The sequence below is a fragment of the Pongo abelii genome, chromosome 7 (assembly GCF_028885655.2).
Source record: "Pongo abelii isolate AG06213 chromosome 7, NHGRI_mPonAbe1-v2.0_pri, whole genome shotgun sequence".
NCBI classification, from domain to species: Eukaryota; Metazoa; Chordata; class Mammalia; order Primates; family Hominidae; genus Pongo; species Pongo abelii.
In genome coordinates this window covers 119,333,718-119,361,407 of record NC_071992.2, presented here as the reverse complement: position 1 = coordinate 119,361,407, position 27,690 = coordinate 119,333,718, and the positions used below count along the sequence as shown (strand labels likewise).

Here is a 27,690-nt window from a genome sequence, read left to right as displayed (position 1 = left end):
TATAAAGACTAGAAACTCCAATTTTAGTGGCAATTAATTTAAAGATATTAAGGTTGTTGGAAATAATTTTTATTTAACAGATATAAAAAAATTCTTAACATTTACAAATTGTACAAAGATTGGTAGCTTTTATATTTTTAAAAAAATGCTATACTAAGAGAAAAAACTAAAGACCACAACAATATTCCAAATTATAGGTTGAGAGAATGTGACTATGAAGAAAGTATTCTAATCATCTAAAAAAAAAACATTGAAACCACTTTTGATTGAAGCAAAATGAATAATGCTAGATTTAAAAACAGTATGAAATCACACTTTGGTCTGTAAACATATTTAGCTTGCTTTTCATTCAGATGTATACATAAACTTATTTAAAATGTCATTTAAATGAACCATTCCAAGGTATAATAAAAAAAGAGGTAGCAAATGAAAATTAAAGCATTTATTTTGGTAGTTCTTCAATAATGATGCGAGAAACTGAATTCCATCCAGTAGAAGCATCTCCTTTTGGGTAATCTGAACAAGTACCAACCCAGATAGCAACATCCACTAATCCAGCACCAATTCCTTCACAAAGTCCTTCCACTGCAAGACAAAGATGAAAGTTACATCTTTCTTTAGAACAAAGAGCAAAATCCTTTAGTTAAATTTTATAACTTTAGAAAGCTAGTTTGTAATTCTGTTTAATGTAATGCTACTTAAAAATTTTAATACTTGATAAGGTTTTTATAATAAAGTCCTCTTTTTCTAAATTGGTACATAAATATTTTTAAAAGATGTGTACATATCCATTCTATGATATAAGTTTAACAAGCAGTGTTCTTACAGGTTTCAAGTATAAAACCAGAATTTGTACACTTACAGAGACAGCTTAAAACAAAAAAGCAATTTATTTGAGTAAACAAAGAAAGGCTACATATACTTTTAAAAGCCAAGACTTTCATCTGATATGCAAGTCTTTTTTAAAAAAAGAAAGCCCTTTCCAATACTTATCTGCTGATAAGTGATGCTAGACAAGTAGACGAAATAACTTCTTTTTTTTTTTTGAGATGGAACCTTGCTCTGTCGCCCAGGCTGGAGTGCACTGGCGTGATCTCGGCACACCGCAACCTCCGCTTCCCACATTCAAGCAATTTTCCTGTCTCAGCCTCCTGAGTAGCTGGGACTACAGGCACCTGCCACCACGCCTGGCTAATTTTTTGTATTTTTAGTAGAGATGGGGTTTCATCGCGTTAGCCAGGATGGTCTCGATCTCCTGACCTCATGATTTGCCCACTTCGGCCTCCCAAAGTGCTGGGATTACAGGCATGAGCCACCATGCCCAGCCAGAAGAAATAACTTTTATAACATTAAAAGAAATTCTACATAATCATTACACCAGTCCTTCAATCTGGGAATCCCATTTTACACAGAATTTCCTCATAGTGAAAAAACATAAAACAAAAAATCCCCCCTGCTTTTCCTGTGTTTTTATGCATTATAATTATGCACCTTTTCACATGTCTTCTGGACTTTCACCTACTAACAATACAAGTTGCATTCCATCTTACCAAAGTCTTCTCTTAAATTAAAAAAAAAAAAAATCCCTCAGTGGTCATTTTAGCAGGCAAAAAAACATGATACCTTTGATGTATGTGTAAAGCTGGAGAAGAAACTGTAGGTTGGCAGATTCTTTAAGAAAATGAATCCTGGTTTTCTGTCCTTGTGATAGTTTGCTCACTCATAAGTGGGAATTGAACAATGAGAACACTTGGACACAGGGCGGGGAACATCACACCCTGTTGTAGGCCTGTTGTAGGGTGGCGGGGCTGGGGGAGGGATAGCATTAGGAGAAATACCTAATGTAAATGACGAGTTAATGGGTGCAGCAAACAAACATGGCACATGTATACCTATGTAACAAACCTGCACGTTGTGCACATGTAGCCTAGAACTTAAAGTATAATAATAATAAAAAAGAAAAAAAAAGAAAATGAATCCTGATATATAAGCACTGTAGTGGATGACTTCATGTGACTGGTTAGGCTTCGTATTTGATTGAGGTTAGTGCATTCCTGCTGAGACCCAGGGATGTAGGTCTGAAGCAATCTGCTTACATAAACTATCACAGGAGTAAATCCAGGGCAAGTCTCTCAGAATCTAGGGACCTGTCTCTGGTTCAGGCCGCTTCCCAAGTTGGGGGAACTAAATAGTAGGCCCACAATCCCATTTAATCTGGTATTCTTAGTACCATGCCGAGTGGAAATGCCTACAAATGCTCATGTTTTCCCAGGGTCTTGACAGCCATGGCCTAGAAACTTGTTCACTTCCCCCTACGGCCTAAGGACGTCAGACAAGCTTGGGTCTTGCATCAGCCTCATCTGAGGAGAGTCAAATGGTCACTTCATGGTCTTTAGCAGATGAAATAATGTTGAATGAACATTTTTGCTGTGATAATGTAGTATGATAGCTTGTTAAGTAAAAACGATATGTTGGATTGGGAGTTCTCAACCTGTTTTCCTCCTACACCATGTAACATGACAACCATTTGTCAAACTCCCATGGGCATATCAAGGCTTTAAGCCATCCTCTGATATGCTAACTATAAGTGCACCCCTTTCCTTTCCCTTAAGAGAGACTATCAGTATGTCAGAGAAAGTGATTCTGTTACAGAGGTAACTTTTAATCCACAATAATACAAAAACTGTTATTAATAACAAATTACTTGTGACACTCCACCCAACTGATCACACCAAATGAGTTTGCACACAATGGTTGGGAAATGCTGTGTTAAATTATTTATAAAGTATATGCATGTGTAGGTCACAGTTCCTGGGCCTAAGGGCTTACATTAGCAAAATATTAACACACACCTTAAAGATAACAGAATAGAATGTAAGTTGCTTATATCTACTACTGTCTAAACATATCACTTCCTAATCAAATTTTATTTTTAATATCTAGATTCTTCTTATTTTAAAGACTGTTTCTTAGATGGGAAGCACTTCTTCCTTTCCAGCACATGTATCTAAGTACTTAGTGAATAGGGTTTTTAATCTGATTACAAAGAGAACTGGGAGCCAAGAGAACAGGGCGTTGGTTTCTGCTCTCCTGAACGCTGATTCTACTGTCCTGTGTAAGACGCTGTATTTCCCTGGGTTTCTCAATATGCAAAGAGAGGGGGTTAAAATCTCTTCTTCATGTTTCAAGGATATTGTGGGGATCTGAGGGAAAATGTGGAGGGGATGCCCTTGATTGCTTAGGAATAAATTGGTTTTGGGGTTCAGTATCTGACTTGGAGCCCCAAAGAATGCTGAAATGTTATTTTGAGGGAAGGGAAGAGTGAGATTATCTCCTCCCTCGCCTCAACCATTTTTAAGTATAAGATTAGTGAAAAATCTCTTCAAGAAATCAAGGAAATGATGCTAACCATATGTACAGTTTCTTATTTTTCTTCTATGAAAAGGCATATGAATATAACAGTATGTACACTTTCTGATGCTACCAGGCTGTACTGTCATGGTGTGCCATCCACTGCAACTCAAGAAACCAAAATGGCTGACAACCAAATATTGATAGTGGTGTCTCTGGAGGATGAGATTAATAGTTTTTTTTTTTTAACTCTTCTATTTTCTGGTATTTTCTAAACTTTCTTTAATGAATCTTAAAATAGAACAAACAGGCCAGGCATGGTGGCTCATGCCTGTAATCACAGCACTTTGGAAAGCTGAGCAGGAGGATCACTCAAAGGCCAAGTGTTCAAAGTTACAGTGAGCTATGATCCTGCCACTGTACTCCAGGCTGAGCAACAGAGCAAGACCCTGTCTCTAAAATAAATAAATAAATAAACAAACAAATACATAAGTACATAAAACAACCCAGTGATATTTTTCTGACAGTTTAAGTGACCACTGAATGTCTTTTTCTCATAGTAGGTGGAAACAGAATACAGAAACAGTAAAAAATTTTCTCTTTTACAAATTCAGCAGACAGTATCCACCCTTTTAAAGGATAAGGCAGAAAAATCAGTCTCCTTATTAGTCTGAGCCAGTGGTTCTCAATTTTGGCTGAACATTAGAATGACCAGGAGATTTTTTTTTTTTTTTTTTGAGACTGCGTCTCACTCCGTCATCACTCAGGATGGAGTGCAGTGGGGCAGCCTCAGCTCACTGCAACCTCTGCCTCCTGGGCTGAAGCCATCCTCCCACCTCAGCCTCCGTAGTAGTTGGGACTAATGTTTTGGTATTTTTTTTGTAGAGATGGGATTTCGCCCTGTTGCCCAGGTTTGTCTCAAACTGCTAGGCTCAAGTGATTGCCCGTCTCAGCCTCCCAAAGTGCTGGGATTACAGGTGTGAGCCACCACGCCCGGCCTACCAAGAGATACTTCGAAAGTCCCATTGCCAAGTCTGCACCCAGACCTGTTAAATCTGACTCCCTGGAAGGGTGGGATAGGTATTTCTTTTTAAAGTTCCCAGAGTTCCTAAAGTGAGGCCAATATGTAGCCAAGGTTGAAAGACTACTGCTCTATGGCATTATTGGCTATTTTGCCACGTCATTTAACTCACTGATTTTCAAGACTGGGGCACATCAGAATCACCAGGGGATCTTTTAAAAAACACAGAAGCTGTGGTCTTACTGCTAGAGATTCTGAGTCAGTTCATCAGAGATAGGGCCCAGGCATCTATGTATTTTTAAAAGATCAAGAGGTAATGCAGAAGTACAACCCAGGGTGGAGAATCATGCATTGAAAAGTTGCTAGAGGTCCCTTTACAGTAGGCTAGTGAACCAACATGATAGTGGGACTCAAAACTAATCTTACTTAGATCTGAGGCACATCTTGCAATGTCACAATTTTACATACCAGAAGAAGTGCGATGAATATTAATTGTTGAATTCATTTCAGGGCTTCCTTGGTCCAAATAAATTATAGCTTCAATGGGAAGAGGTCCTGAACATTCAGCTCCATTGAATGTGAAATACCAACGCTGACAGCATGCATTTCTGCATTTTAGCCGAAGTGAGCCACTGAACAAAACTCTTAGAGCACTATTTGAACGCATCTTTGTAAATGTACACTCCTGTCACAAACACAGAAATGGGATTTAATTAACATTTTCTATTTTAATTAAAAAGAGCTTTTGAGACTGGTGAATTTTACTTAACTATCCTTTTCCCCAAAATATATTTAAAAAGTTTAACTCTGCTGGGCGTGGTGGCTCATGCCTATAATCCCAGCACTTTGGGAGGCCGAGGGGGGCAGATTACTTGAGGCCAGGGGTTCGAGACAAGTCTGGCCAACATGGTGAAACCTGTCTCTACTAAAAATGCAAAAAATTAGCCGGGTGTGGTGGCGCACGCCTGTAATCCCAGTTACTCGGGAGACTGAGACGTGAGAATCACTTGAACCCGAGAGGTGGAGGTTGCAGTAAGCCGAAATTGTGCCACTGCACTTTAGCCTGGGCAAAAGAGTGAGACTGTGTCTCAAAAAAATTAAAATAAACAAAAATAAAGCTTAACTTTTATAGAGGGAGGGAGATTTTCTGCAAGCTAGATAAGAGATTTTGATATAGGAACTCTAAGAAAATCAAATTGCAGCTTTCTTAGAACTTTTCACCCCATTGAGGGATCTTTCAGTTTTACCAAAAAAGGCTAGCCTTCAGTACTTTTGATAAAATCAATTTATATATTTCCTCTGTTTTTTGCATTCAAAAAATATTTACTGAGCCCCAACTATGTGCTAAATGGTATAGATAGAGCAGTTAACAAACCAGAATCCCTACCTTCATGGAACTTACATTCTAGACTAGTACTGTCCATTCGTGTTCACTCTTGACCTGTTTCTTTTCGAGCAACAGCAAACAGTATGAGGGAGTAAAGGAAAGGCAGGGTTTTTAGTCTTTATCTATATGACACAATGATGAGGCCCAGGTTTCTTGTTTGCTTATTTTCTCATTGGTCTTTGCAAATTTGTCTGTCTATTGGCTCATGGACCTATTATCCTTTACTCGTAGAAGGTTCCCATACCCATCCTGACCATTGCTAAAAGGAACTTGAAAACATATTAATAATTCAGAACCCACAAGGATAGCTTTTAGAAAGAACTCAGTAACTTTTGATGAACAACTATAAATAAACAACCAGTCTATCAATGTCAGATGTTTAAATAACTAGGGAACATTTTAACAAAATGCTTTCTAGAAACACACATGAACACAGAAAACGTCATAGTCATCATAACCATGGAAGCTACATGGAAATTCTCTCACAAAACAATTAAGACAGTCTCAAACTCTTAATAGAGCAGAAAGAGCTGAGATAAGGAACAGGGATTATACACAGAGTGCATCTTAAAATCTTAGAGTTTTATGAAACAAATTTCTTGTAATTGCTTGATGGTAGCAGTAAAATCATGAAGTAATATGTTGTGAATATGGAACCATGTACAGAGTTCATCAACAAGAGAAAAGAGGCTTATAAATAGCATCAACTTCTTCAACTCTCTTCCATCCCAGGGGACTTGCCAATTACTTTTGAAGCAAACACTATTCAAAGTGACTGAAACATTAGTCAAAATACATGACCAGACAGGCTATTTTGAGTAATTCTCTGCCACTCAGCCTTAATGTTGCAGAATAACTTAAAATAATTGCTGTAGTACCTCACATCTAACCCATTTCACTTCTCTTAGGCTTAGCAATTTTAAGCTGGGCATGCTACCTAAATAAAGACAAACACCAATGGACTTCTGCTTCCAGATCAACGTGGTAATTTCTTGGAAATCGTTTCCCACCTTTATGTCTGAAGCCAGGGCAGAATTTCTTAGACTAAATTTAAATTTACTTTAGGATAAGACTGGAAAGTTGCTTACTGTCCAACACAGACACATATGCTCTCTTTTGTTTGCATTTTTAAAAAGTATGTTATTTTAGATACTATGGTTAAAATGATAAGCATTTGTCTTAGAAATATCTTTATGAAATTAATTCTGAAATGTTATAAACTTTTTCATTAGTTTTAAATTGAAAGTCACATGCTACCTACTTCTCTTTTTTAAGTCTTTTAGTTAAAAATATAATAATAAAATGTGACCTAAAAATTGACACTAAAATATGAAAACCCTTAAATCTTGCTTCAATTTTAAAATAATTCAAACTTACCGCAATTTTCCCAAGATCTATGCCATAATTCAATGAACTCCATGAACACTGCTTGTAGTTGGGTGTCCAGGACTCCTCAAAGCTTTCCCTCAAACATTCTCCCTTTTCTCCTTTGAATCCATCCCGACCTGGGATCCCAGGTGTACCAGGAATGCCATTGGCCCCAGGGCTCCCGTCTCGACCAGGCACTCCTGCTGGCCCTTGTAAGCACATTCCATTATACTATAATGAGAAAGAAAAGGCGAAGAAAACTCTCACCACTTAAGAGTCAAAGACTTAGTATGATTAGAAATGCATTTATTTTGAGCCCTTGGAGTCAAGAATCCCTTCATACCACATGCCCATGTTCTAGATGAGTTATTATAGAGAATTCATTTTCAAGTTATTTCTAAAATATTGTGATTTCTTTCATATTTTTTAGTGCACAAACTTTACACGCACACACACACACATCAGAGGAGGACAAAATTATTTCATTTGCCTGCTCCCTTCTACTGCTCATTATAAGCATATACAATTTTAAATAGCTGTATTCCAAGGTGGAAATAATTTGATATTCTGCTTTTCTCTTCTAACTCTGTATCTTGCAAAGGGACCTGGATTTTTACAGTTTTATGCAAACATTGCACTATTTTTGGATACATAGTTTATTTCTACTTTTTTTATTATGAATATTATTGTAATGAAAATATCCATATAACCTTTTTCTTCTTTTGAATTATTTCCTTAAGATAAATTCCTAGGGACATAATTATAAAATAAAATCTTAAGAGTCAATAATTATCTTGTACTGGCAATATCTCCAACTTGGATATGAAAATCCCTGCTTCTCCCTGTTTTTAAGTGGGGGAAGCAGTGCTTGGACAACATTTCTGGCCTCTCATCCCACCCCTCCTCCCCAAGGAGAAGCAGTAAGTGACCTAGTTTCAGGTGACCATTAGTTCTCAATAGGGGACCATCCACAATCTGTCAAACTGTCTGTAAGTACTACGATTCTCTGTTTGTTTTGGAGAAGGATATCTTGTAGCATTTAAATGCATGGATTCTAGAGCCAGTTTCTTTGGATTTTATCCCGGCTCTACCTTACATTAGCTCTGTGAGATAGGGCAAGTTACTCAACATTTTGGTGCCTGTTTCCTTATCTGTAAAATGTGGATAATAATAAAAAGACTTACTTTATAGGGTTTGTATGAGATTTAAGTGAATAATATATAAAATGTGCTTAGAACAATGCCTGGAACACAGTAAACACTGCATGTGTCAGCCATTATTATTCCTATGATTCCCCAGGACCAGTGCAAGGCAGCAACTCTGGATAAGTGTGTCCACTGCCTTGGGTGGACCTTTCAGGGTCTAGACCTGGGGAAGAGAGCATTAGCAAACCCACCAGCCTAGCACACATAAGCCATACACGCCAATGCTGTATGATCAGTGGTAAAGGTGATATCCTGTGCCCCACCTGTCTAATTCCTGTGTCTACACCTGAATTGGTTCAGCTAGGAACAAAGGTGCCATTTATTAGACACTCTAAAACCCAACGCAATCCACTTAAATTTTTACTCTAACATTTCCTCTATTTGTGTAAGTTGCCTAGTATTATTCTGTATAACTATACTTTCCAATGAAAACAAAAAACAAAGTTTCTTAGATATTAAAGTAACTTCAAAGCTTATCTTTTGACTACAGTATCTGGGATTGGATGATAAAATCCAATAGTTGTCTGGGAAGAATCCTATATAATTAGACTGATGTTTGCTAATCAATTTGTGTCTCCATCGCCAGTTTGAGTTTCGGTTTGATAAATGATTTTTTAAGTCTTTGACACTGCCATTTTCCTGACTGTAAGAAGAAAAAGACACTACTACTTATTCACTGTCAGAGAAATAGTTAAAAAAAAAAGAAAAAGCATTTAACAATTACAAAAGTATTCAAAGACACACAAAATATTTTAAAAGTGCAAAATATTTCAAAATAGTTTGGTGTGTTTTAAACTTTATTTTTATTTTAGTAATTTAATTCACTCTCACAAGCAGATATATACAATGTTCAGACATAGATTTCAAATGGGAATAAGACTGCTTCTGATAGTCTTTGATTTTTTTCACTATTATTCCCCTCAGGGCAAGATGCTACACAGACTAAATTTTACTTTATTATATATCAGTGGATCTCAACTGGGGACACTTTTGTCCTCCAGAGGACACTTGGCTATGTCTAGAGACATTTTTGGTTGTCACACCTTGGGAGAGGGGATTGCTACTGGCATCCAGTCTGTACAAACGAGGGATGCTGCTAAACATGCTACAATGCACAGGACAATCCCCACAAGAATTATCTGGCCCAACATGTCCATCGTGCCATATTGGGAATTTTTATTCACCTTTTCATCTAAAAGATACATTTCAGAGACTATATAACTTTACTTGACTCGATTCCGCAGGTGTTACATCAGTCTTCTTCTACTTTAAAATGCTAACCCAACACATGCTTAGTACTCTCAATAAATGTCTGTAGAATGAAAAAAAAAAAAATGTGAAGGGAAGCGCACTTTTATACGCCCCCGTTTCCTTCACTGGCCACCAGGGGGCAGAGCTTGGTGGAGGCTTGAAAGGAACGCTTTGAAAGATCCTATACAAAGAAGTTGCTTTATAGAATCTGTTGAAACCTTAATGACTGTGGACTTTTTCTGTCAGCAAAACCAAATCCAACTTACAGGATGCACCTGAGCCTGACTGCAAAATCTTTTCCAAGTCTGGCTAGAGTTGTGGGAAACCACAGGTACTGTAAATCCTTGAAGGGGGGAAAATAGCAAGCTTCACAGGAAAAATGGGTATTTTGTGTATCATAACTACAAATTCATAAAATGCAAACTACACATGAACCATACTCATTTGGTACAGTTTTAATAATTTGGACACTTAAAATAGAACTGTTGCCTGAACACATAGTCCCCTTTTGTGGAGCAAAATTACACAGCCTACCACCAAAAAGTGCTGTGTGAAATGGGGGGGGAATTTTTTTTTCCAGCGCTTTTGAATCCAATATAGAACTAGCTGCCAGGGAACTTGGTATATTAGCTCAGTTTAAAATGGCAGCTTAACAAATTCAAAACTTTCTTTTTAATAAAAAAAAATGCCCCAATTTATGTCTTGCAATGCCTGTAAATCATGTTTGTCTGCAAGTGAGACTGAAGTTTATGATATGCCAAGGACTATGGTAGCTCTGAAAGGCTCCCTCATACCACAGGGCAGAGGACCTCTCCGCCCTCCACTGGGTTTGTTGATTTTTAGAGGGAAGGATTTTAAGCAAACATACCTTCCCACAGATGAGCCCCTGGAAAGCACTCGGGCCGTTCATTTCCAGTTTCCTGGAAACTGTTTTCTCCCCTAGCTTGACTGTGATGCTCCTACCTGGCGGCCACATCCGAAGACCCAGGGTGTGAGTAAGGACTGACTGCCCATTTGGTTTAAACAGAAGAAGCAAAACAGGTCCTTAGAGGGTTAGCGCCGGGCCCCTTCATTTCCCCTTCCAGCCTTAAACCCTCTGAACCATTCCTAGCCCCAGCTGTGGTTGTCCAACAAAGTAAATTGCAGCCCATACTCCCTAGGAAGATGACCCAACGTGACTCACAGTCTTCAAGTTACAAAGAGTTGGACGGATGCTTTGTGGGGGTTGTTATTCTCTCTCGCAGGCAGACGTGGCCACCAGGCCCAACAAAGGACACGTTGCACCGCCCTGGCCCAGGCCCAGGTCCATGGGATTAGCGAGGCCAGGGTTTTTCCCAGGTCCACTTCGGACCTACCCAAGCTCCTCATCCTACTCTCACTGCCGCCCTATCACTCCCATCCTTCCCAAGGGATCCCCCTGGGGCCAGAAATTATTGGGGGATTCCCTGTACTTCGGGGAGTCCCACCGGGCCCATATCGCATGTCCGCTCCACGATGGCCTCCCATTTTGGTCTCCCCTCTGAGTTCCAAGACTCACTGCACGCATAACCAGGTCCTTCTTTACCTGTTAATAAAAAGCATGACACCCAGGCGCAGCAAGACACACGACACACAGCTGTACAGACAGACACCCCCAACAGCCAGACTGACACCCTGCCCGTGCGGCGCGCGGCCAGGTCCCCTCCACCAGCGCGGCGGTCCCGGCTCGGCTCCCTCGGACTCACCAGGTCCACCACCTCCCTCTGCCGGAGCTGCGCCTTTTGCTTCCCCTTGGGGATCTCAGAGGCGCTCGACGGCGCGGGCAGCTGCAGCAGCAGGAGCAGCAGGAGGCCCCGGAGCCGCTGCGGGGAGGCGGCGGGGCCCTGGGGTCGCATGGCTCCCGGCTGCCGGGCAGCGCGGAGCTTGAGGCGGAGGAGGAGACCGAGGAGCGGAACCTGGTCAGCGTCTGGCCCCGCCGCGCTCAGAGGCCGCCGCAGGCTGCATCAATGCGCCTTTCACCCGCGCGCCTCTCCCCTCCCCTGAATTCCTCCCGCCCCCGCGACACCCGGAGCTTCCATCCCGTAATAGGCCCCGAGCCCCCACCCCGAGCCCGGCGTGGGGCGGACCGAGAGCCGGGCCCGCCCCCTCCTACTGCAGTCGCTCGGCCTGTCAGGACCCCCGCCGGGCCGCGCAGACCCCCGTGGAGAGCCCGCCTGCAGTGTCGGGGCGGGGTGGCCCGTGGTCTGGAGCCGCAGGTCGGTGATTCCCGCAGGGAACACAGCGCCGCCTAAATGAACATTTTAGAGACACGTGGCTTAACCTGGGTCCAGGAGCCACCTTCAAGGGTCGTCAATCTATGGCATGGGTCGGCGAGCCTTTTTATTTGTTTTTTGTTTGTTTGTTTGTTTGTTTTGAGTCTCTCTCTGTCGCCCAGGCTGGAGTGCAGCGGCGCCATCTAGGCTCACTGCAAGCTCCGCTTCCCGGGTTCACGCCATTCTCCTGCCTCAGCCTCCAGAGCAGCTGGGACTGCAGGCGCCCGCCACCACGCCCGGCTAATTTTTTATATTTTTAGTAGAGACGGGGTTTCACCGTGTTAGCCAGGATAGTCTAGATCTCCTGACCTTGTGATCCGCCCGCCTCGGCCTCCCAAAGTGCTGGGATTACAGGCGTGAGCCACCGCGCCCTGCCTTATTTGTTTTTTGGAGGTGACATTTTTGGAGGCTGGAAGGTGGGGGTGGGGCGGGGACAGGAAGAAACCATAGGTATCATCAGGTTTTCCAAGAGTCCCATGACCCAAATGATGTATAAACTCTGTTTTCATAAGTGCTAACACTTACTAAGCTCTGGCACATTGCAAAACCTTGCACGCGTACTCTGTCCTCTCAGCAATCCTGGCGGGTTGGGAGGGGTAGATGCCTCCTGGGCTACTCTCATAAACGAATGAGGAAACTGAGGCTCAGGGAAGTTAATCAGTATCCAGTGGAAATGGTAGAAGTTCACTTTTGAGTACTCTTTGCCTCTGATGGATATTATCTTTTTGTAACCCCCGCTGTCCTCCTTTGGCCTGTCCATTGTAGAAGAAAGCATTCTCAGGGCCCAGGCAACCCACCAGGTAGGGCCAGGTTGGAGCAGGAGATCTTTTATATATAACTGGCTGGAATCAGGCATAACAGAAGTCTTGCCACACCCATAACAACACGAGGTTGTGACGGATAGTAATACTGTGGAGTCAAATTCAGCTCAGCAGGGGTCTCCCTATAGACCCATGCAGGTTTTCCCGAGTTGGTGAGTCCAGCTGATGGATATTAAAGAGAGGGAGCAGTCTAGCAGGGAAGCAGGTCACGGCAGTTCTGAGAATGCCCAGTCCTGGGCTGGTAACTAACTAAAGGTAAATTTCACTTGTTTTTCTAGAAGCAGCAAAAATCCAAATGAACTGTAAAGCCAGGGCTGGTTATATAATTTGCCCCGCCCAGTGCAAAATGAAAATGCAGGAGCTTTTGTTAAAAAATTTTTCAGAATTGCAAAATGGTGTCAATAGAGCATTAAATCACGTGTGGGGTCCTTCTAAGTGCCTGGCCCTGTATGACAGCACAGGTCATATGCCCATGATACTGGCCCTGTATGGGGTTGCAATCCTAGTCTCTGATGAAACAGACTTTAAACCAATAAAGATCAAAAAAGACAAAGAAGGACATTATATAATGGTAAAGGGATCACTGCAACAAGAAGAGCTAACTATCCTAAATATATATATGCACCCAATACAGGAGCACCCAGGTTCATAAAGCAAGTTCTTAGAGACCTACGAAAAGACTTAGACTCCCACACAATAATAGTGGGAGATGTTAACACCCCACTGTCAATATTATACAGATCAACGAGACAGAAAATTAACAAGGATATTCAGGACTTGAACTCAGCTCTGGACCAAGCAGACCTAATAGACATCTACAGAACTCTCCACCCCAAATCAACAGAATATACTTTCTTTTCAGCACCACATCGCACTTATTCTAAAATTGACCACATAACTGGAAGTAAAAACACTCCTCAGCAAATGCAAAAGAATGAAAATCATAGCAAACAGTCTCTTAGACCACAGTGCAATCAAATAGAACTCAGGATTAAGAAACTCACTCAAAACCACATAACTACATGGAAACTGAACAACCTGCTCCTGAATAACTACTGGGTAAATAATGAAATTAAGGCAGAAATAAATAAGTTCTTTGAAACCAATGAGAACAAATGCACAACATACCAGAATCTCTGGGACACAGCTAAAGTAGTGTTTAGAGGGAAATTTATAGCACTAAATGCTCACAGGAGAAAATGGGAAAGATCTAAAATCGACACCCTAACATCACAATTAAAAGAATTAGAGAAGCAAGAGCAAACAAATTCAAAAGCTAGCAGAAGACAAGATATAACTAAGAGCAGAACTGAAGGAGATAGAGACATGAAAAACCCTTCAAAAAATCAATGAACTCAAGAGCTGGTTTTTTGAAAAGATAAATAAAAAGATAGACCACTAGTCAGACTAATAAAGAAGAAAAGACAGAAGAATCGAATAGATACAATAAAAAATGATAAAGGGGATATCACCGCTGATCCCACAGAATTATAAACTACCATCAGAGAATACTATAAACACCTCTACACAAATAAACTAGAAAATCTAGGAGAAATAGATAAATTCCTGGACACATACACCCTCCCAAGACTAAACCAGGAAGAAATTGAATCCCTGAATAGACCAATAACAAGTTCTGAAACTGAGGCAGTCATTAATAGCCTGTCAACCAAAACAAGCCCAGGACCAGATGGATTCACACCCAAATTCTACCAGAGGTACAAAGAGGAGCTGCTACCATTCCTTCTGAAACTACTACAAACAATAGAAAAAGAGGGACTCCTCGCCAACTCATTTTATGAGGCCAGCATCATCCTGAAACCAAAACAAAAAAAAAAAAAGAAAATTTCAAGCCGATATCCCTGATGAACATCAGTGCGAAAATCCTCAATAAAATACTGGCAAACTGAATACAGCAGCACATCAAAAAGCTTATCCACCACGATCAAGTCGGCTTCATCCCTGGGATGTAAGGCTGGTTCAACATATGCAAGTCAATCAACGTAATCCATCACATAAACAGAACCAAAAACAAAAACCACATGATTATCTCAATAGATGCAGAAAAGGCCTTTGACAAAATTCAACAGCCCTTAATGCTAAAAATCTCAATAAACTAGGTATTGATGGAACTTATCTCAAAATAATAAGAGCTATTTATGACAAACCCACAGCCAATATCATACTGAATGGGCAAAACCTGGAAGCATCCCTTTGACAACCAGCACAAGACAAGGATGCCCTCTCTCACCACTCCTATTCAACATAGTATTGGAAGTTCTGGCCAGGGCAATCAGGCAAGAGAAAGAAATAAAGGGTATTCAAATAGGAAGAGAGGAAGTCAAATTGTCTCTGTTTGCAGATGACATGATTGTATATTTAGAAAACCCCATCGTCTCAGCCAAAAATTTCCTTAAGCTGATAAGCAGCTTCAGCAAAGTCTCAGGATATAAAATCAATGTGCAAAAATCACAAGCATCCCTGTACACCAATAACAGACAAACAGAGAGCCAAATCATGAGTGAACTCCCATTCACAACTGCTACTAAGAGAATAAAATGCCTAGGAATCCAACTTAGAAGGGATGTGAAGGACATCTTCAAGGAGAACTACAAACCAGTGCTCAAGGAAATAAGAGAGGACACAAACAAATGGAAAAACATTCCATGCTCATGGATAGAAAAAATCAATATTGTGAAAATGGCCATACTGCTCAAAGTAATTTGTAGATTCAGTGCTATTCCTATCAAGCTACCACTGACTTTCTTCACAGAATTAGAAAAAAACTACTTTAAACTTCATATGGACCCAAAAAGGAGCCCATATATAGCCAAGACAATCCTGGGCAAAACGAACAAAGCTGGAGGCATCATGCTACCTGACTTCAAACTATACTAGAAGGCTATAGTAACCAAAACAGTATGGTACTGGTACCAAAACAGAGATATAGACCAATGGAACAGAACAGAGGCCTCAGAAATAACACCACACATCTACAACCATCTCATCTTTGACAAACCTGACACTAACAAGCAATGGGGAAAGGATTGCCTATTTAATAAATGGTGTTGGGAAAACTGGCTAGCCATATGCAGAAAACTGAAACTGGACCCCTTCCTTACACCTTATACAAAACTCATCTCAAGGTGGATTAAAGAATTAAACATTAAACCTAAAACCATAAAAATCCTAGAAGAAAACCTAGGCAATACCATTCAGGTCATAGGCATGGGCAAAGACTTCATGACTAAAACACCAAAAGCAATGGGAACAAAAGCCAAAATTGACAAATGAGATCTAATTAAATGAAAGAGCTTCTGCACAGCCAAAGAAACTATCATCAGAGTGAACAGGCAACCTACGGAATGGGAGAAAATTTTTGCAATCTATCCATCTGACAAAGGTCTAATATCCAAAATCTATAAGGCACTCAGACAAATTTACAAGAAAAAAAAATGACCGCATCAAAAAGTGGGCAAAGGATATGAACAGACACTTATCAAAAGAAGACATTTATGTGGCCAACAATCATATGGAAAAAAGCTCATCATCACTGGTCATTAGAGAAATGCAAATCAAAACCACAATGAGATGCCATCTCACCCCAGTTAGAATGGCGATCATTAAAATGTCAGGAAACAACAGATGCTGGAGAGGATGTGGAGAAATAGGAACGCTTTTACATTGTTAGTGGGAGCGTAAATTACTTCAACCATTATGGGAGACAGTGTGGCAATTCCTCAAGGATCTAGAACTAGAAATACCATTTGACCCAGCAATCCCATTACTGGGTACATACCCAAAAGATTATAAATCATTCTGCTGTAAAGACACATGCACATGTATGTTTATTGCAGCACTATTCACAGTAGCAAAGACTTGGAACCAACCCAAACGCCCATCAGTGATAGACTGGATAAAAAAAATGTGGCATATATACACCACGGAATACTATGCAGCCATATAAAAGGATAAGTTTATGTCCTTTGCAGGGACATGGATGAAGCTGGAAACCATCATTCTCAGCAAACTAACACAGGAACAGAAAACCATATACTGCATGTTCTCACTCATAAGTGGGAGTTGAACAATGAGAATACATGGACACAGGGAGGGGAACATCACACACCGGGGCTTGTCGGGGTTGGGGGCTAGGGGAGGGATAACATTAGGAGAAATACCTAATATAGGTGACAGGTTGATGGGTGCAGCAAACCACCATGGCATGTGTATACCTATATAACAAACCTGCACGTTCTGCACATGTATCCCAGAACTTAAAGTATTAAAAAAGAAAAGAAAAGAAAAGAAACTGGCCCTGTATAAAACTGAACAAAGTCCCAGCTGTTGCCTTTTAGCAGCCAAATCACTGTGATGGCAGCGGTCTCTGGAAAGGAGAGCAGGGAACCACCAAAGAGTCTGTCTTTTAGCCAGTTCCAATTCCAGTGCCTGCTGTTGCTGTTGCTGCAACTATCACCGCTGACATCAGATGGTCGCTCTGTGTAAATGTAGGGTCCAGATTTCGGTTTCAGCAAAACCCTAGCCCTGCATTAACATCCAGGCATTTTTAAACTATACATTCTCAGAATTAACCAAATTACAATGTAAAGTAAGCCAGATATCATGAATTTAAAGATAATATATAATAATATATAAATGCTTTACAGCATAAAGAGGATTTTCACATATCCTGTCTCTGAGGTCCTAAAATTAGCACAAAAGTATACCACTATAGGTTTATTAACTACACTGTCTCTATGCTTACTTTTATACTTCTACAGGTTTGCAAAGGCATTTATCGTTCCATCCCTGGGATTTACTCTCTCAGTCTGGCTGAGTTTTCTTGGTCTAAAACTTGAGCTCATTCTACCATTATAGATTTTAGTTCTGTTTAGAGATTATGGGTTATTTTTGTATCCTGAAGGCTATTTCCAGAGTGACCCTTTCTGAACCACAAAATAACAAACAGCCTTTTGTAGATTCTAATTTTAGTAATAACTCTTTTAACAATTATGATGACATGTTTTAGTTAAACATTAACATTCTAATGTTATTGAAACATTTGAGACATTTAAGAAAATGTAACACATTAGATTTCTGATATTAATTTGAAATGAATAACAAAATTTAGTCAAGTTTGTAAAGGTTTTAAATGTTTGATAAAACTTAACTACTACATCTATAAGCTTGATTATTAGATTTAAAAGAAGAGAATGGGTGTTTTAAATCATTCTTCTTACTAGATTTTTTAAAAGTTATTTTTCATTTTTTGAGGCAGGGTCTCACTATGTTGTCCATGCTGGTCTAGAATTCCTGGTCAACAATCCTCCTACCTTACCCTCCAGAGTAGCTTGACTAACTACAGCACCATCGTGCCAGGCTTTCTCATTAAAGTTTGCCCTGATAGGCATTTGGCATTTGAGAAAATTAGATATATTAAATTTGTAAGTGCCGTTTAAAATGTGTAAAATAATTTAACTCAGTTTTTAAATATAGCTAAATTTTAGGTAAATTGAATCTTTTAAATAAATGAGTCAGTTGAAGCTGAATCTTCCATGTTGAGCTTAAAAACTTAAGAAAAACTTGGTTTTTAAATTTAAATACTTAAGTAGTTGATAATTAGAAGTAGCTTCAAGTAGTATTTTTCATGCGCATATAATGCCCATTCCCAACCAAAAAAAAAAATCTCTATTGAAAGGAATTGGAAAGGGAAGTGAATGGGTTAATTAAGACTGTTGGGTATAGTTTATCACTACTTAGTTCATGTGATGCAAGTTCTAATTCTTTGGTAGAGTAGAATCATAGGTTTTGAGAGTTCACAAGAGTTTTAGAGATAATCTAATTCAATCCATTTATTTTACAATTGATGCACAAAATTAAAGGCAACTCAGAGAGCTCAAAGAACTTTCCAAAGGTCAAAGCATCAAAGCAGGGATGTACTAAGGCTGGAGAACCTCATTACAGTATTTAATAATATTCCTTTTGAATATTGTAGCCTTCCACAATGTGACTACTGGAGATTGAGGAAAGAATTGTGTACATTTGAGCCAAAGATTGAAACGCTTAAAGGCAAAGAAGACCAGACATGGTGGTTTATGCCTGTAATCCCAGCACTTTGGGAGGCTGAGGTAGGAGCATCATTTGAGGTCAGGACTTCGAGACAAGCCTGGGCAACATAGTGAACTCCCCATCTCTACAAAAAATAAAAAGATTAGCTGGACATGGTGTTGTGTGCCAATACGCCCAGCTACTTGGGAGGCTGAGGCAGGAGGATTGCTTGAATCTAGGAGTTGGAGGCTACAGTGAGCTATGATCACACCACTGCCCTCCAGCCTGGGTGACAGAATGAGACCCTGTCTCTAAAAAACAAAAACAAGAAACAAAGGCAAAAAAGTGCCTTTGGACTCAGCTGTCATAAGGACAAAAAGGGATTAAAGTGAAAGGGCCCCAAGGGAATGGTAAAACCAGAGTTAGCAGCGAGCTGCACTCTGGAGAATGTGGGTTGGGATTAGCCTAAGAAGTTGTTCCCTTAAGAAGCTCCATGTAGTTTTGATCCATATGCCCTGGTTTTGCTTTCTAAAACTATGCATAGCAAGTCCATTCACTTGTGCCCTTAATAGTCTTTCTTCTGTTTGAAAGCAGCACACCATCAGGGGGGACAGTTGTGAAATTTGAAGTCAGTAGATTCAAGTTTTGAACCTTGAATCCATCACTACTGCTGGATTCATTCATTCATTCATTGAACAAATGTTTATCAAAGTCCCACTATGTTCTCAGCCCTGTTCAAGGCTACAGGGATTTATCAATAAATAATAATGATAAACATCCCAGCCTTCAAAGGGCTTACAGGTTAGTTTGTCATGACAGGCAGTAAACAATAGATATAATAAATGCATTATATAAGTATGTTCGGTGATAAATTCTATGGAATACAATAGAAGATGGAAGAGGAACTAAAAATGTTAGTGGCAGTATAGAGGAAGTCAATTGTAATTTTGCATAGAGTGGTCAGGCTCGGTCTCATAAGTAGGTGGCATTTGAGCAAAGGCTTGAAGGTAGGGAAGTAAGTAAGCTGTGCAGGTATCTATGAGAAGACCATTCCAGGCAGTGGGTATTCCAATGCAAAGCCCCTGAGGCAAGAGAATGCCCAGGTCTTTCCATCATTCTGTTCTGTCGTCTTCAATGGGTCAGTTTTACCCTCTGGCTTTCTCCACTCCTGATAATCAGATGGTCTCAGACACCACATTCAGGCACAGAAATATTCAGAAAAGATGAGCTACAGTTTCCTCTCTGTGTCATTGTTAAGGACAAGGAATCTCCTCCAAAGTCGTTACAGAACTTGGTCATGTCTTCAGCCAGGACTGGACCACACGTCAGTTTCCTAACCAATCATTATCCAAGGGAATGAGTATAGTTTGACTTAGTTCAATCATTTTAAGTGGAATAAATGCTGGAAATTTTGCTATCATAGGTTATTTTCAGCTTATAAAAAACACTGCATTGAATATCATTCTACAAAGTCATTTAGCACACATATCATTATATCCTATGGATAGAATACTAGGAGTGAAATTACTAAATCAAAGAGGATGAACTTTTTAAAGACTCTTGATATGCAATATAAAATTACATTTTATAAAAATTATATCACTTGATACACCCATTGCAGTGATGAGGGCACACATCTCTTACACCCGCAACTTTAAATATTACTGTATTTGAAATGTTTGCCACTTTAAAATTGACCATATTTATTGATCATTTCCAAGTTTATTGGCTATTTCCAAGTCTTCCAACATTTCTGTTCAAGTCCTTCACTTTTTTTTCTATTGGGCTATTAATGCATTTTTATTGGACATAAAAATTCTTTAAATATTGATGTATTTAAAACACTTAATCTTTCCTCATAGGGATGTAATATGTCTCCCCATTTTTTTAAATTCCCTTTTATTGATCAGTGAAGTTTTATAATTTTTAAAATTTAACTTCTTATGCCTTTCTTTCTTTCTTTCTTTTTTTTTTTTTTTTTTTTTAGGCAGAGTCTTACTCTGTTGCCCAGTCTGGAATGCAGTGGCATGATCATGGCTCACTGCAACCTCCGCCTCCCGAGCTCAAGCAGTCCTCCCACCTCAGCCTCCTGAATAGCTGGTACTACAGGCAGATGCTACCATGCTTGGCTTGTGTTTTTTTGTAGAGGTGTGGTCTCATCGTGTTGCACAGGCTGGTCTCGAACTCCTCAGCTAAAATGATCTGCCCACCTCGGCCTCCCAAAGTACTGAGATTACAGGTATGAGCCACTGCACCCTTTTCTTATTGTGGCTATTATATATTTTGCTTCTATTGCAATAGGAATTCCCACCCCCTATATATTATATTATATTTCTGTTACTTGTAACAAGTTGCCTCAAATATAGTGGCTTAACGTAACACAAATTTACTATCTCACCATTTTTGTGAGTCAGGAGTTCACCATGGCTAGCTAGGTCCTCTGCTCAGTATTATCCTAGGCTGAAGTTAAGGTGTCCACCAGGTGCATCCTCATCTGGAAGCTCGACTGGGGAAAGAAAAAAAAAATATCCCCTCCAACCTTCTTTAGGATGTTGGAAGGATTTATTTCCTTATGGCTGTATGACTGATGTTCCCATTTTCTTGCTTTCTGTGGGTTAGGGATCATTCTCAGGTACCAGAAATTGGTCTCAGATTCCTGCCATGTGGCCCTCTTTAAAGCAGCTCTACCTCGTGTCTTAAATCTCTGACTTCAGGAAGGATGTAGTCCCTTTCAAGGGCTCCCACAATTAGGTCAGTCCCACCAAGGATAATCTCCCTTTTAAGTTAAAGTCAACTGATTGGAGACTTTAATTATACCTGTAAAATCTTTCTGCTGTATAATATAATATAATCATGACAGTGACATATATCATAGTCACAGGTTCACTCACACCCAAGGGAGGGGATTATACAGGACTTGTCTACAAGAAGACAGGAATTTTGGGGGTCATTTTAGAACCCTGCCTACTGCATGAGGTAATTAGCTATGGTTAGAAGTGTTTGATTTTCATCACTTGTCTCCTTAAAGCACAAAATTGTACCAGGCTTACTCAAGAAGATCAAGATGGTTAATAAAAATGTTCTAATTACGCTAGTGGCCGTAGGTGACCACTGAAGTTTTTATATTTCCTTTGCAGGAAAGCAATTACAAGCAGTTCTCAACTTTTAAAATGTTAAGTGGTCACATATTTCTGAGTCATCCTTGTACCAAGTGTATCTTTCATATATCAGTTAATGATAAACGTTTCAAAGTATCATGTGATTACTGCCTGCCAGTCAAAAGTTTAGTTCCAACAGCATGTCTATCCTTGTATAGCAGCATTTGTTCAATTGTTCCACTATTTTGTACATTCCTATTTTATAAAAAGAAAACAATTAAAAAGTGGTGATATTAGTTATAAGAGCTCATAAACTTTGTATAGCTGAAATAGAGATATAAATGGGCTACAAGTGCCAATTTTTTAGCATCAATGGGACAGTCACTGGAATGAAGATAAGAAGAACCTGTTTAGTCAGAGTAACATAAACCATGCTAGATATTTCAACCACAGTAGATGCAGGAAATTGATTACCCAGCTGTTGGAAAACCAGGATGCTGAGGTAAGCCAGATAGGTACTGATGGAAGCGGCTACCACTTGCAGGGCTGGAAAAACAAAAGGGAGGAAGTGTCTGTGAGGAGGTCCTAGAAGCTTGAACTTAGAAGAAGTTCCACCCCTACTCTGGCTCAGTTCTTAGACTTCTCCCTGGAACACCAAGTGCACGGGGATTGAACCATCAACATGGGCAAAGCACAACTGGCATTGGAAGTGGTGAGAGAAGCTAGACTAGGCTTTGCTGTCAGTGTGGAGCTAGCAGGAATCTGTAACAAGAAGTGAGTTACTTTTTCTCTCCTTGTGCCTTGCTATGTCTTTCTAGTGCCTCCAATTGTCCAATCATTACACCGTAACAGGAAGCCAGCTGGTAAGCACATCTGGGAGAGGTAGTTTTTAGCCTCCAGACCTAGCATTTCAGAGCAGGGTATAGAGGGAGGGCTTAGAGTTGAAAACAATAGAAAATAACCCAGGGCATGACAATATAAAAACTAAAGAACATGTGCAAAATGAGGAAAATATGTTTCAAACATTGTTTACCAAGAGTGGGAAATATCTAGGGAATTCATTATATATCTGTGGTCCAGAAGGGATGTGAACTCTCCTCTGTTGAACAGCCTTTGCCTTTGTGTTTTTAAAACCACTTTGATTTCTTCTGGTTACAGAATTCTTCTTTAGAGTAAGGAACCCATTCTCATTCTCTGTAGGTCAAGTAGGGCTTTGACCCACCACCACTGAGATGGGGCGTGTTATCCAGGCCCCAGCAATTGCAGGGCCCCATTCACTTAGCCACAGTAATTGGTTCAGAGATAAGCAGATGATCTTAACCAGACAAATCAGGGCTTTCCCTAGGATTTTTTATTTTTAAAGCCATTCGCAGCAAATGCTGGCTCTTTCTGCTGGCCTTCCTAAGCTGGCAGAGTATGAGTTTGGGCTGCCAGTTGCTGTTTTGTCTGCCACTGGAGAGAGCTCTTCCAAGAGATAGAGAGGAAGAAAGACATAAAGACCCAAAATGTTGTTTGGACCCTGCCTTAAAGTGAGCTGGTACTTTTCAGTAGTATGATTCCGTAAGTTCTTTTATTTCCTGTAACATGAGTTTGTTTTAATTGTAAGATACTTGACTTTTATCCACTTTTTTAATTTTTTTGAGACAAGGTCTTTCTCTGTTGCCCAAGCTGGAGTGCAGTGTATGATCATAGCTTACTGCAGCCTCAAACTCCTGGGCTCTAGCAATCCTATTCCACCTCAGCCTCCCAAGTAGCTAGGATGACAGGTATGCACCACCACACCTGGCTAATTTTTATTTTTTATTTTTATAGAGACAAGGTCTGGCTATGTTGCCCAGGCTAGTCTCAAACTCCTGGCCTTAAGTGATTCTCCTGCCTTGGCCTCCCAACAGGTGTGAGCCACTATAACCAGCCTAGCTACATTTTTTATAAGTACAATATGTTCAAAGACAACATAATACAGTGATTAAAAGTAAGAATACTGGACCTTGGTTATACAAATGATGGTTGAATTCTGACTCAGCCACTTAATGAGCATGATCTTGGATAAGTTACCTAAAATCTAATTGAATTTCAAATTCCTCAAATGAGGATAGTGTTAGTACCTTCTTCATACAATTATTATGTGAAGACCAACTGGGAGGCCAGGCGCGGTGGCTCACACCTGTAATCCCAGCACTTTGGGAGGCCAAGGTGGGTGGATCACGAGGTCAGGAGTTCGAGACCAGCCTGGCCAACATGGCAAAACCCTGTCTCTACTAAAAATACAAAAATTAGCCGGGTGTGGTGGTGCGCACCTGTAATCCCAGCTACTCAGGAGGCTGAGGCAGAATAATTGCTTGAACCCGGGAGGTAGAGGTTGCAGTGAGCCGAGATCGCACTACCACACTCCAGCCTGGGTGACAGAGCAAGACTCCATCCCCAAAAACAAAAAAACAAAAAAAAAAGTGCTCAAGACATATTAGCTATTGTTACTTTAGTTAGATAATTAGGGGATTCCATCTAGATTAAAGGAAGTCATGATTCAGTGGAAAATACCTAATCTATACATCAGTTTTATCATTCAGGATCCATCTGGGAAACAGAAACAACTCTGATTATTTTAGAAGAGTTAATTTAATGCGAGAAATGGATCATCCACACAGACTACAAGCTAAACAGAGCACAGTTAGGCACCTCCACCCCAAATTGGCAGTAGCTTGTAAACTGCTACCACCCCTAAGATGGAGAGACTTACGGTGTCCAATCAAAGTTGGAATCATGTTGGGCTTGTGAAAAAGATGAAGCCACTGCCAGAAGAGCCACCTGTGCAGAGAAGGCAGATGAGGAATATTTTGGCTTCTCTCTTATTTCTATCATCCAATCTTTGATTGGCTATGCCCAACTGAAGACCTATGAAACAGGAGCCTGGGAAATAGCCTTCAGAGGTTGGAGCAGAGCCAGGGAAGCTCAAAGAATGGATCTGAAGGCAAACAGCACCAATCAGTCCCAGAAGGAGGTTACTGAATTTCTCCCTCCACTGGCTCGTGTTCACATGCACACAAATAGCCATAAAATCCAACAGTGTGGCATCTTCACCCACATTCCTAAACACCTAGATTACAAGGCTGTTTGGATTGGTATTAAATGGTCAACCTACCCACACACTGTACTGATAGACATTAAACATACACCATCCTTACCAGTTTATGAGTGATTGGAGTTTTTGTTGTTCTAAGAGAATACAAGTTGATGGAAAATCATAGACCCTAAATTATTGGTGCAAGATGACTGAAAGTCCCTGGCCTGCAATTATGATAAGGATATTCTACATGCATCCTTTTTTATTTCTACACATTTATACAACTGGAAGCTAACACTCTCTGCAGTGCTTGGGGGGAAGCGCTGGTTTCTTAGACCCAGAAGAATTCTATTTCATTTATTCTGAATCACAGCATACTATATGCTTTCAACATGGGTAGTCTTTCATTTCCGGTCAAATTTTCTCCCTTTTTATTAAGTTACCTGAAGCCATGCACTTTCTTCCCCTCTTCATTATGCTCTGTGTACAGAGGTTTTTTTAATCAGCGTCCTCTGAACAGACTCTGCTTTGTAAGAATTCCTCAGAAAATTGTTCACTGTGGAGATCTGTGTTTGAAAATGGTCAAGATTAAAGACATTTCTCAGCAGTTCAGATGACTCTTTGCAGCCTGTGTGTCTCTTTCAAAGTACAAAGAACCACCTGTTTTTGATAAAAGGAAGCCAAAGTAAGCAGGAGTTTTGAAATGGCATCTCAAAACACTTAGGTTTAAAAAATATGTCCAGTTCTCCAGTCTCCCTCCACAAATCTCCAACTCCAACAGCTGCACTATGATTTCTCGTTTTTCTTCTCCAGCTCCTGTTAGAGATGCGATTGCATTGTTGGTATAAAGTCATGTTATTGTAGTGGAAATTCAAATAAGCCAATAATTTTAATCTCCTCCCTCACTTCACAGGGATTTTAGTAAATGGCAAAGCAAGCTGAATATAGTTTTACCTCTCCCTAAACTATCTGATAGATAATGCTAAAAAGTGAAAAAATGCAATTGATGGATGACAGGAGAGAGAAAGATTAAGAGGTTTGGATACTGATATGGTTTGGATTTGTGCCCCCTCCCAAACCTCATGTTGAATTGTAACCCCAAATTCTGGAGGAGGGTCCTGGTGGGAGGTGATTGGATCATGGGGGTAGACTGTCCTGTTGCTGTTCTGGTGATAGTGAGTGAGTTCTCAAGAGATCTGGTTGTTTAATACAAGTGTGTAGCTTTTCCTCCTTTACTCTCTTCCTCCTGCTCCGGCCATGTAGGACATGCCTGCTTCCCCTTCTGCCATGATTGGAAGTTTCCTCAGGCCTCCACAGCCATACTTCCTGTACAGTCTGTGGAACCGTGAGCCAATTAAGCCTTTTTTTCTTTATAAATTACCCAGTTTCAGGTATTTATAGCAGTGTGAGAATGGACTAATACACACACAAAACAAGAAATTGGTAACTATTCAAAGAACTAAACAAGAGATAATGGAATAATTCATTGTCAATATGGCAAAGAGATTACTGGTTGTTAAGACTTGCTAACCACTGTGTAGAAAATTAAAATTAAGTCTAGGCAAACTCCCTTCCCATGTTCTTTACTGTGATTTGAAAATAATCCATTGGCAATATTATCAGATTTTATGGTAGTATTATCAGAGTTATCAGAAACATCCTCCTATCACCTTTTCCTTCTAACTCTTGGCTAGTTAATGATTCCTACTTTTTCTTTTCTTTTTTTTTTTTTGAGATAGGGTCTCACTCTGTTGCCCAGGCTGGAGTGCAGAGGTGCAATCGTGACTCACTGCAACCTTCTCCGCCTGGGCTCAAGCAATCCTCCCACCTCAGCCACCCAAGTACCTGGGACCACAGGCACACACCACCATGCTGGTTAAATTCTGTAATTTTTTTTGGTAGAGATGGGGTTTCACCATGTTGCCTAGGCTGGTCTTGAGCTCCTGGGCTCAAGTGATCTGCCCGCCTCAGTCTCCCAAAGTGCTGAGATTACAGGCAAGAGCCATGGCAACTGGCCAATGATTCCTATTTTTGTGGACACTGTTGATCCCTTAATTTATGGACTGTATAGAAAAGCATGCTTCAAAATTTATAGATGACCCAAAGCTAGAAGAGATAGTAATATAATACTCTAGCTGCATGCTCCAAAACAAGAAAAATATCAGCTGAATAGATGAGGGTATAATGGGAAGGGGGAAGCACGCAGATATTGAATTACTCACTAGCTAAGTGAAAACCAATGAATTCTTATACAGAAGAAAATCACCGGAAATTGAAAAATGAGAGATAATAAAACGTCTCATGTATCTATTAAACAGATATACACATCTACTAATCCCAGCTATATACAAATTTTCTTTTGGGGTTTAAATGTACCAGGTTAGATGCTACCACCAGTTGTATGTGACTCTCATGCTAGGGGTAAGAAGGGATGACCTGGGGCTCTAGCCCTTCATGGTTTCATGGTAAAATGTCTTCATCAGATAACTAGAGTGCTTGGCATGGGCCTCAGTTGTTAAGGTGATTGCTCCCTTGGGTATCACAGGAAATTTGCACCCTTGCCTTACTCCTTTCTACCTTTTCTTTTAGGTAGAATTCTTCTAAGAGCCGGGGTATATCCTCAGCATCTGCTCAATACGTCTCCAGGAACCTCTGCATCTTGGTAACCCTATATTAAGTGTCTGACAACATTTCAAGTTTATGGCTGGAATATAACATTCCTGGGCTACCTCCCAGTCACCCTGCCTTGCCACCCTTTATGCACATAGACAAAGACAAAATCCTGCAT

At 40.2% G+C, this 27,690-nt stretch overlaps 1 protein-coding gene across 2 annotated transcripts; it reads right to left on the bottom strand.

The window, feature by feature from the left end:
* Positions 1–47: 47 nt before the first annotated feature.
* Positions 48–11,849, bottom strand: CTHRC1 (collagen triple helix repeat containing 1). Of its 2 annotated transcripts, XM_003777292.5 has the most exons (5): positions 11,050–11,834; positions 10,452–10,589; positions 7,137–7,358; positions 4,841–5,057; positions 48–585 (listed from the first exon to the last, which is right to left on the bottom strand). In XM_003777292.5, exons 1-5 carry the CDS (start codon positions 11,455–11,457, stop codon positions 443–445), a joined length of 1,128 nt encoding a protein of 375 aa, XP_003777340.2. In that variant the 5' UTR covers positions 11,458–11,834; the 3' UTR covers positions 48–442. The 2 variants fall into 2 exon arrangements, with proteins under 2 accessions (XP_003777340.2, XP_002819385.1); XM_002819339.5 differs by lacking the exon at positions 10,452–10,589 and having other exon boundaries at positions 11,308–11,849.
* Positions 11,850–27,690: the final 15,841 nt, after the last annotated feature.

What these genes read in the sequence shown, in the direction of transcription:
- CTHRC1 (XM_003777292.5), bottom strand. Translation starts at nt 11,457, where the DNA reads ATGCGACCCCAGGGCCCCGCCGCCTCCCCGCAGCGGCTCCGGGGCCTC. An exon ending in GGACATGCGATATGGGCCCG is followed by an intron (nt 10,590 to 11,049) that starts GTGGGACTCCCC and finishes CCAAATGGGCAG; the next exon opens with TCAGTCCTTACTCACACCCT. An exon ending in TAGATCTTGGGAAAATTGCG is followed by an intron (nt 5,058 to 7,136) that starts GTAAGTTTGAAT and finishes TGTTTGTGACAG; the next exon opens with GAGTGTACATTTACAAAGAT.